General features: G+C 50.5%; 2 protein-coding genes across 2 annotated transcripts in view; one reads left to right on the forward strand and one right to left on the reverse strand.

Moving 5' to 3' along the window:
• The window catches only part of LOC135829322 (uncharacterized), a 24,963-nt gene extending 14,893 nt beyond the window's left edge, over positions 1-10,070 (forward strand). Inside the window, exons 5-6 of the mRNA XM_065341726.1 lie at positions 8,934-9,220; positions 9,930-10,070. Of these exons, the coding sequence (XP_065197798.1) occupies positions 8,934-9,220; positions 9,930-10,070 (428 nt within the window). The remainder of the gene's footprint in view (positions 1-8,933; positions 9,221-9,929) is intronic.
• Positions 10,071-10,274: 204 nt separating this feature from the next.
• The window catches only part of LOC135829323 (sulfhydryl oxidase 2-like), a 9,244-nt gene continuing 8,145 nt past the window's right edge, over positions 10,275-11,373 (reverse strand). Inside the window, exon 8 of the mRNA XM_065341727.1 lies at positions 10,275-10,325. Within this exon, the coding sequence (XP_065197799.1) occupies positions 10,275-10,325 (51 nt within the window). The remainder of the gene's footprint in view (positions 10,326-11,373) is intronic.

Raw genomic sequence — 11,373 nt, forward strand, 5'->3', positions numbered from 1 at the left:
AGATAAAGTGGAACGATTCAAGCCATTGCACGGAGATCGAGTCAACGCACAAGATCTGGAACAGTTCTCAGATTTGTTGGAAGTAGCCGTGACCAACTTGAAAGCAGCGGGTCGCCAATCGGAGCTAGAGGTGGGCACTCTGTACGCGCGAATCCAGCAGAAGCTGCTGCCAGAAGACCTGCTGACAAGATACCGGTACCATAAATGGCTCTATGAGCATCAGCGCCCAGAAGGGGTGGAGGCGTTGCTCGAGTGGGTCAATCTCGAGGCCGACTTTCACATTATCGCCAATGAAGCCATCGCAGGCCTAGCACCTGGTCGCCATAGACATGGCCGAGAGCGCCCAGCAGCCCGAGGCCACTCATTCCATGCAGCAGAGTCACCCAATCTGACACCGGCAGCGTGTCCAGTATGCTCCCAGGACCATCAAGTGTGGACATGCAAAGAGTTCAAGGAAATGGATGTGGACAAGCATTGGAAAGTGGCAAAAACCCATTGGCTCTGCTATCGCTGTCTGGGCAAGGGCCACCAAGGTGCTGACTGCCAGCGGAAGAGAAAGTGTGGCGTAGACAAGTGCAGCGATACCCACAACTATCTGCTTCACAGGGCAGTAGCCATTGACATGTCTAGAGCCAGCAATGGCACGGAAAGGGGTCGCACCAATGAGACAGCCAGAACCACAACCACTGCTAACATCGGAGCAGGCGCCAGACCGTTGTCACTGAGAACCTTGCCGGTCGTTTTACGAAACGGTGACCGCAACCTCAGGGTGAATGCGCTGTTGGATGATGGGAGCACCCAAAGTTATGTGAACACAGAGGTAGCGGACCAGCTCAACTTGCAGGGACCCATGAAACAGGTTTCGATCAGCACCCTCAACGGAGCAGTGGAGTCTTTCGAGTCAATGCCAGTGGATCTGCTGGTAGAGAGTGTAGATGGCAAGTTCATCAGTCCGTTCTCAGCCATCACAACTAGTCACGTCACAGGCACACTGAAACCGTACGATTGGACCGTCGAGTCAAGTCAGTACCATCATCTGCAGGACATACCCTTCGAACAGCCAGCAACTCGCCAGGTTGATACGCTGATTGGCCTGGATCATGCCGAGCTTCACTACTCTCTGGAGGAGATGAGGGGTGATCAGGAAGAACTGGTGGCGAGGAGAACCGCGCTAGGTTGGACCTGTGAGTGGAAGCTCAGATCATCACCGCACTCACTTCAGCAGAGTCGATGACGGTAATCTGGAGATGCTGGTCCGGCGTATGTGGGAGGTGGAAGAGCCTCGCCGACAGAGCCCGCTTGCAGCAAATGACCGACAAACTCTTGCAGATGCAGAGGCAGCAACAAAGTACTGCAACGGCACGCACACCGTCAAGCTGCCTTGGAAGAGAAGCCCGCCAGAGGAGAACGGTAGCTACGAGATGGCACTGAAGAGACTGCGCTCGACAGAGAAACGCCTCCACAAGGAACCAGAAGTAGCAAAGGAGTACTGCCGTGTACTGCGGCATCATGTGAACGCTGGATACGTGACTGCAGTAAAGCTCGAGTCAACAGGTGGTTGGTACCTCCCGCACTTTCCAGTCACCAGACCAGATGCAACAACAACTAAAGTGAGGGTGGTCTTTGACGCATCAGCCAAATGCAAAGGAGCAAGCCTGAATGACTACCTCCACCCAGGACCGAAGCTGCAGAGAGAGAGCTACCGCACGTATTGCTGCGATTCAGGGCAAAGCCAGTTGCTATCGTGGCCGATGTAGCAGAAATGTACCTCCAGATCGAGCTGTCTGAAGATGATCAGAAATTTCATCGTTTTCTGTGGCGGGACTTGGATGCGTCAAAGGAGCCAGTCGCCTACCAGTACCAACGGGTGGTGTTTGGCGTGAATTCGTCCCCATTCCTAGCACAAATGGTGTCTCAGAAACATGCTGAGCAGCTAAAAGAAGATTTCCCACGTACTGCGGAGGCGGTGTTGAAGTCGACTTTTCTGGACGACACTATGGATTGAATTGCCCTAACAGTACAACAGTCGTCCAGTTTTGCAGCCATTTATGTTTCTGTACAGCTAGCTTATAGCTCGTTACGTTTCGTTTTCTTTTCTGATAGTTCATTTTAGTTGTATCAACGTTGATACTTACCGGTAGTCGTATCAAGGAGGGTGGAATGAGTAGAAGGTGAACCTCTTTCAGTACTCTATGTATGGTGTTATGGCAAATCACTGCCGCTAGCTTTTGGGTGTCAGTACGTTCATGGTAATTCCAATGCATGCCCGAATCAACGTGCCCTCCTTTGGTGTCAGTTATGCTGTGTGCACGCGTAGAGGTGATACATTTATTGTTCCTGTGTGGACCAGTCTGATCATAATTATTCCTGGCTGTTCTTTCGTGCTATTCATGCTATTCATGATGCATGTAGTAGTAGTAGTAGTGCATCGTGTTGTGTTGTTATGCATGTCTCATGTGCCGTTTCCCGCGCGCGCGTGAAACGGACTTCGCGGCTTGTAGTTTCTGTGCATAATTAGTTGAGTCGGTGTCTTGTTGTTTTGGACTGGAGACGTATACAGTTGTTCTTTTCGTTGTTTCAGTCAGTTACAGCTTGCAGTTATTCCTCTCGTGTAGTTCAGTTGCTTGACTAGTGTCTCATGCTGAAGTAAAGATTATTCGTTATTATCTCTGTGAGTCAGATCCCTCTCTCGTCTACACCGGTTGGTACAACCTTGCAGCTGAACGTGGCGAGCGGATCCAGTTGATCTCGGATGCCATTGTTGCACGGTGCTTACGCCTTGAAACGACAGCCAAGTCAGTGTGTTGTGCGATCTGTGAGCGACTCTTCGCCAGTGAAAGGGGACTTCGGCGGCACAAATGCAGGGAAGAGCGACTGAAGACGATCCGTGAACAGGCCGGTGCTGTGTTGTGCGAAACGTTCCATCGTTGGTTTGCTAGCCGAGGTGAATTTGCTGTGCACAGCTGCTCTCCCAGCTTTGGTGACGCTCCAGTTCCAGAGATAGTTGCACCTCGTCCACCTGATTGCAGCCAATGTCAGTATCACTGCCACACCTGTGACCGCTGTTTCCGGAGAAAAGCTGGGCACCGCCAGCACAACTGCAACCGCAGAACATGCAGCTCTGGCTCCGAGCGCCGCACCATCCCTTGCCCGGCCTGCTCTCGGAAGTTCACGTCTCCAGTACCTGGCTCAACACAAATGCAAGAAGTAACTCTGCCCTCCTTGCCTCCTTGAGGCACTGCATCATCTTTAGGTGGCAGTTTCAAGGTTTCAAGGTGTGTGTGAGTGTGTGTGTGTGTGTGTGTGTGTGTGTGTGTGTGTGTGTGTGTGTGTGTGTGTGTGTGCATGTGTGTGTGTGTGTGTGTGTGTGTGTGTGTGTGCATGTGTGCATGTGTGTGTGTGTGTGTGTGTGTGTGTGTGTGTGTGTGTGTGTGTGTGTGTGTGTGTGTGCATATGTGTGCGTGACACTTATTTCTACACTTGTACACACATATACATTTACACACCTGGTTCTGGTCCTGGTTAAGCATGGGCGGGTAATGCTAGTTATTTGCTGCGATAATGCTAAAGGCAATGCTAATAATAATTATGAGGATATAATGCCATTTATAATGCTCACACTACTCCATAATGCCAGTTTGAAAGTTGTAAAAGTCGAGTCAAGAAGGCCGTCTTGGATCAAGGCCAAAGCGTAGAAGAAAAGAACTCAAACAGCAGTGAGGAAGCTTCCACTGACAATCCACTGAGTAGGTTGGTTTGCAATGTCAAGTCTCCGGACGAAGCTGGACGGGTTCAGATGCACGATGGTCGGAACTGGACCTAGCCAGCTTCATGCATGACACCGTTTTCGACCGGCAATTATGCTTGTAATGCCAATTTTGCATCGAAATGGTGTTATAATGCCAGCATTATGCCACCTGGAAAAAAGGGACTATAATGCCAGCCATAAAGTTAGCATCACCTGCCCATGACTAGTCCTGGTAAACACTTCCATCACGGTCACGTGTTCACTTGCGGGGCCGACAACATAGAAACGACGAGCGACGGCAGAAAGTCGGCAATCCGCCGAGAGATAAGGGACCATGTTCAGTCGGCACGACGAGAGAGCCATCTTTGGCAGCAATGAATTTGGAATCCACGAGTAGAGCGGCAACACAGACCACAGGCCCCACAGTGGGCCTTGCAGCACGAGAGGGCGAGCCGCACACGCGGCGCCGGTGGAGTCACCTGAGAAAGCAATGGTAGACACCGCCGCCCCGCACGGAGCCTGAGACGATGTCGCTGGGAGCGTCCGGGAGTTGAGGCATTTGTGGACCGCCAAACCTCCGGCACTGCGAAACCAGCGCTTGCAGGAAGAACATTGTCGGCTACCTCTGTTCCGATACAGGTTTGCGCGCTCACCGAGGCATTTATGATGAGATAAACCGCTCCTGGAGAAGAGACAACCACACTCGGAACAAGGTGTCCGCAGGGGCTCACAAACGGGTTCGGGCGAGGCAGAACATTGTAAGCGGCCCGCCATTCCTGTCTATCCTCGGCCAAGTCGTACCATTCATCGATGCCCAACGCTGCCAGATTCTTCCGCGCAGCATCACGCCACCTTTTCCTTGGGCCGCACATTGGACAGACAGGATGTAGGGTGCCAAACAGTAGCTGACGCGGGGCACGCTCTTCATGCATTTGCACAACATGCCCAAGCCACTCCATGCGGCGCGATGTCAGCAGGCTGGGGATGTCACAGGGTTGACGCGGATTCCAATGCTCCAGAACATCAACCCTGGTCAGTCGTTCGTCCCAGACATTCGGCTGGCTGATGCCCATCACGGAACGGTTGCAGCGCAGATGGAAAGAGTACAGTGGATCAAGGTCGGGCTTCAACGGCATCCAGCACTCAGCACAGTACAGAAGCAGAGACAACACGCATGCCCCGTACACAAGCCGCTTCGTAGCAAGTGAGAGGTTGCTGTCATTGAAAACCGGCTGGCGCAGGGCTCCAAATGCACGTGATGCACCTGCAATGCGCGAGCAGATATCTGGGGTGGATCGGCCATTCGTGTGGAGGAGAGAGCCAAGATAACGAAAACTATTTACACACTCGACCACCTCACCCGCCACGTCCAGGGGCAGCCGGTCAGCTTTTACACATTTACACACACACACGCACACACACACACACACACACACACACACACACACACGCACACACGCACACACATGCACATATACACATACTCTAAACACATTATCACACACATAATTCACACACGCGCGCGTGCACGCACACACACATACATACACACGCACGCACACACGCACACTCACACGCATTCATAAACACTCTCATACACATTCATAAACACATACACACATCCCTCAGACCTCAGACATGCCCACCGCGGAAGCGGTGATAGCGAACAGCTATGTTAGACATGGCAACTTGTGCTGGGATTACACCATTCAACAGCTTGCAAGGCTGATGAATAGATGACTTGCACAAAGATCCGAGCCGCGAGTGAGACAGGGCAAGTGCACCCTGTGCACCCAGGCTACACTGCGGGCACCCTACACCGTCTGTAGTGTAGATCTACTTTTTTTGTCAGCATGAATGAACGGTGCACGGCATGTACGCTACACAACTACGTGTACATGATCAGTACATGTACCGTGTGTCTTATGTCAGTATGTCTTCAGCAGCTCATGCGGAGTCATGTGCACTTGTAAGGTTAGTGCAAGTACATTACTGTATATTATGTGAAGAGAAGTCAGGCGTCCAAACTAACCCAAAATACTCTTGCCTTTAATATTCTTCGGTGAAATAGTTATAATAAATTGTCTTACTAAACAACAGTGAGCATAGAAGCAAACTCGATGCACCCAATAATATGGCTTCCGGGAACAGCAAGTGTTGCACGAGGATCCCAAGAACACATCAAGTTCCATGCTACCCGCCACCATCAAAAGAACGAAGGATAACTGTGCTAGCCTAGTTCATAATCAATGTAACGCTAATGGTACGGGATAGTAGGAGCCTGTTGGGAAGGCGTGGGTGAGCTGTAAAATCTTGTATGGTTTGCACAGCACAACATACATGCAGCAGTTATTGCGACAGTTAACGTCGATGGACGAGAGTCATAAAGCACAGTCCATGGGGGTTGACGTTTCTGGGCTTCCTTTCCGAAAGGAAAGTTTTATTTCTTCTTCAATAAAGCAGAATCATGCTGATTATACCAGTCTGTTAGGAAGACAAGAAAGCAGCCATGGACATTGTGCCATACTAGAGGAACGACAGGTAAAAGATAAAGCACTTCATCTGAAAACTCAAGGACTATCCATAAATACAGCAAATGATAATCCTAGCCTGGTAATGTCCAACTCCGTCATGTGAGCCATTCGGTGAGTTATCATGGGAAGCATAATGTTCGAAATGCTGACATTTGAACAGTTGCAGTTGTGTTCGTCGCCACACAATGCCATCACCAGTTCACATTCGAAATGTGTGTAGCCATTTTTACGCTTGTGTCCCTGTACACAGCATGTAAGGCTGAACAGATTCAACTCTTCCATCGCTTCCTGATCTGTACAGTAGCGCGGTTGCGTTCCCGTTCCTGACACTCACATTCGTCTCCGCTAACCAGCATCATGAGCACTCCAATGATTCCCGCCGCTCCTTCCGAATCGTCCCAGCGCGCCCCGTCAAAATGTGAATTACTGTAGGCAACGGAGCTAGTGTATGACGAAGGCGAATGCACTGTTCGTTGATGCTCCAACAAATCCTTTCACCGTTGTATGGAATTTGTAAGAAGAGTAGTGGCTCAACTGTAGGTCCAACGCAGAAGGTACCTCACAGCGCAGTTCTGTTACGTCAATAATAATGAACATACTCAGCAGACTGTGATGTTTATCAGACACACTCTGGCATTATTTGTTCCACATTCTCCCAGGAGGAGATAAAAAAAGTAGTTCAATCATGTCTTCAGTACATGGGGTACTGTTGCCTCGTTGCAACTAAACAGGTATGCAAGTTACTTTCCCATGAGACCCAGCCGGAGCTGCATCGTCGTCATTACCCTCAGCTAATCATGGAGAGGTCAGTGTCTGCTGCAGAGCCGGGTGAGCCGGGTAATCGACCCGGTTGGGCGGCGCTTGGACCCTGTCGAAAATATAGTACCAGGTCACCTGTGAGGCTGTGACCCGGTTGGAACTTTACACGTTCGAACTTTGAAAGGACTGACTACATAGCTTGTATGTGTGACAGATCATGCAGAGGCGTGCGTCGAATACATGTGTACCCGGCTCCGATCCGGTTGAAATGGTTGCGCCAGGTACACGTGTACCCGGCTGTCCTACAATCCTACAGCAGACACTGGAGGTATGATGTGACTTTCATCCACTCCCTGATTCAATCATAGTTTGCGAGCCTGCGCCAAACTGCTTTCTCACTAGATCCAGGCATTGGATACATATGGCTTCAGTATGGTATACAATGCTATGTCTCTGGCCTAAGTCCAAGTCTAGATACAGCTGCTCAGAGTCAGGGCTGATGAAATGGTCATATTGGAACAAGTGAGACTTCAACAGTAGCTAGTACACATCAGGCCTGAGGACTTCGCAGCGTTTCTCCAGCACACTTGTTCTCTCCTTCAACTCAGATACTAGTTGAAGTACTACTAAAGGCCATATGGCTCTCACACTCAGTCCTTCCACCCTTCATTTTCGTGGTTTGGGCTTCCACTCGTGACTCGGCAGGTTCCTGGCCTCTCCGCAGTCTGTCCTCAGGAGAGGGTCGCTCTGGAGCTAGTGCAGCCGAATTAAAGGGAATCGAGTTCTTTCTCAGACGTCCACAAACTTTCGTTGTGCTTGACTTTGCTTCCACTGCGGGAAAGTAGTCACACTTCAGGACCACGACGTGCTTGTTGCAGCCTACACCAATGATACTAAAATAATATTCCCTCATTTTTCTGCCTCCCGGCCGGCCGGCTCAGAAAGCCCGGAACGTATGGAATGAGACCCTCAGGTCCATCACTCGTCTGCTAGTGCATCCAGGAGCGCAGCAGCGCTTCGGCATGACGATACAAGCCGAATCAAAACAGCTCTACTCGCTAGCCAAAAAAACTAGCTCAGTGTTCGTCAGGCAAAAAGCGAAACTTCGAAAGTCACGAACTCAAAAGGTGGGAAGTCAGAAAGTCCACTTGCCCCGTCTCGAACCCAGACAATCTTTGTGCAAGTCATCTATTGACCGCCACTCTTTTTAGCCTTGTATCCCCCACACAGCTGTTTGAAGTGACTTTTCCGGCCAGTGAATCCCTATTTTTCATTTTTTTCATTTTTTCTACACACACACCACACCACATACTCCGGCATACACTGGCTGTTGGTAACCACCCAGGAGAATGAAAGAAAAGTCAGGAAGATTCCGAGAAAGAGAAGAAAGATGTGTGCGACCATAATCGTCGGGAATTGAACCCGCAACCTCTTGATCGGAAATCGACTTCACATACCACTGCACCATATGGGACACACACACACACACACACACACACACACGTTCACAACCACACATGTGTGCATGTGTGTGTGTGCATGTGTGTGCCCCCCCCCCCCCTTTCCCTGTTTCTGCACCTTGTCCTCACCCATTTACTGAGGTGTGGTGAGCCCATAAGTGGAATCATTTCCAAATCCACCCAGAGTTTTGGGGATTTCAGGGGGTGTCAGCCCGTTGGGCGGTTCAATAGCCAATTGAGTCATCTTTCCAAAATTCCTTTTGAATCTCTCTCCCCTCTCCCGGGGAGACGCACGTGACCAGTTTCGGCAGTGAGCAACAAGTATGTGTGTATGTGTGTGTGTGTGTGTGTGTGTGTGTGTGTGTGTGTGTGTGCGCGTGTGTGTGTGTTCGTGTGTGTCTGTATGCATGTATGTTGTGTGTCCATACACAGGTGCAACGGTTGGCTCACATCTCATTGCTGCCGGAGTCCCAACTGGAACCAATGGTACGATAGTCCTGCATAATATTCTGGGAACGGCGGATCGCCCTAAAGTCACATTCCTGAATAATCAGATCATCAATGCTCACCTCACCCCCAGTCAAGTCACAAGCAGCACAAACTTTGTTGCCAATATGATGGTTGGCATGACTTCCTATGCAGCTGTTCTTTACTCCATGAGTCCCGCACTGGCACGGGAAGGTAAGCTTCCTCTCTTGTCATTTTGGCAGTGTGTGAGAGTATGCTTATACCGTAAAGTACCGCGAGAACCCTGTCTGCAAAACAGGCCACACGTGGAGTGCTGGCATTTCCGCTCTCTGGTGGGAAGGGGTGTCCCTCATCACCGGATGACGAAGGATTCATCCGCGCATCAGGCAAGCACACATTCAGCGCAAGAGTCCTGGCATTAGACCCCCAAACCGCATGGGCAAATGAGGCATCTGCAAAAGAGATGCACCACCTTGCCCAGCGTGTGAGGAGTCGGCGAGGAAGCCAATGATCTGTAAAGAATATCTCCTGCTTGTAATCTCGATTCTATGCTAGCCCTCGTTCATGATTGTTCTTTTTCTTACTACTTACTACTTTTCACTGCTATATTTTTTCTTTAAATCCACATGCTCAAGTATTTTCCCCAAGAGCTGCCACCATCAGTTTTCCGGTGAGCACCCAGGACACCCGAACTCTTAAACTAGGTTTTTTGAATGTCTGTAACTTGCGCTACAAAGTAGATGAAGTAACGGCACTCCTCCGGCCGCAGGGCTTTGATATTTTTGGATTGGCCGAAACCTGGCTAGACAGCACTATTGGTGACGGAGAAGTAGCCATTCCTGGATACAACCGTCGCTCACAAGGACAGACCATGTGGGTAGACGAGGAGGAGGTACGTGTATTATTACAAATCTTCTTTGCCAATCCGACCTTGTCCTGAACTGTCTTTGATTGGCCTAGAGGCTGTCTGGATATCGATTCAAGGCGGCCAGGGTCAACATGCAGTGGCCTGGATCTACCGACCTCCAGATGTGGGGATTGACTACTGGAACAACCTTGAAGAGTCACTGCAGCGGGCCCAGGCGCAAGCGCCACACATGACCATTATTGGCGATCTCAACGTCAACATGACAACTCACAGTCACCATCGTACACACCTGCAAGACCTCAGCAATATGTTTGGCATCTCGAATTTGGTGAAGTCCCCCACACGGCCGACTCCGAGTGGGAATCATGGTTCAGTGATCAACCTCGTACTAGCAGACCATAACTTTGTCTCAAGTTGAACTGTTTTGGAATGTACGATTAGCGACCACCACGCGGTGATGGCGGACTTTCATATCGCCACAGCAACATCTAGTCCAGGTAGGCACAGCCAAAAGCGTCGCCACTTACACAACATTGATATCGACCAGTTCCGGTGTGACCTCGCCGAAGCACTCAACGCTAATCCTACATCTGCCCACATGGATGTTGACGACATGTGGACGGCTTTCTATGAAGGGCCTCCCTCTTCTGAATTTGACTCTCTGCTGGCCTTCTCTCCTCCCATCCCCTTACATTGTATTGGGCCTCCGCAGCTCCCCCCCCCCCCCCCCCTCCCCCCACCACCACCACCACCCCACGCACACACTACATTGTCACATAGCACAACTCAACCATTCGCTACCCTGTTATTGAGCACTCCTGCTCGTTTGATCTCGCGAATCCAAATAAAATCAATCAATCAAGGGTTCAAAACAGTTCTAGACATACATGCACCCATCATGCTCTCGTCAAGAAGCCAGAAAGCTGCTGCGACATTACCTTGGATCGACAAGGATACGTACCAACTCACGCAAAAGAAAAACAGATTACACAAGCGCTGGCTAGGAGATAGAGGAAATGACATCCTACACACCCAGTAAAAGACAACCCGGTCTCAGGCATCCAACGCAATCCGCAGGCAAAGAAACGCTTTTTTTACCAGACAATGTGAGCAGAACTCTCATGATCCAAGGAGAATGTGGTCAATCTTGAACGCGGTAACCGGCCGCTCCAAGGCAAGGCAGGACCCAGTGTGCTAAGTTTCTGCGGCGAGCAGCTCCTTCAATATTATTGTCACTGATCCAAGCCGTCCAGACACCCTACAGATACCCCATGGTCCCTGCACCCGCACCTCGCTCTCAGCTCACACGCCAACGACCTGTCCCGCAGTACAGCGATTACTCGCCACAATCGATCCTGACAAGGCTACAGTACAGGCAGTGTCGAAATCCACTGCTGCGAGCCTGCAGTGACATTGTTGCCCCGCACTTATGCGACCTCTTCAATGCCTCCTTACATTCCGGTCGCCTACGGAAGCCGTTCAAACACGCCCTGCAGTCGCCACTAACTACAGACCCGTGTCGTTATTACCAATTGT

Source organism: Sycon ciliatum, chromosome 13, assembly GCF_964019385.1.
Source record: "Sycon ciliatum chromosome 13, ocSycCili1.1, whole genome shotgun sequence".
NCBI lineage: Eukaryota > Metazoa > Porifera > Calcarea > Leucosolenida > Sycettidae > Sycon > Sycon ciliatum.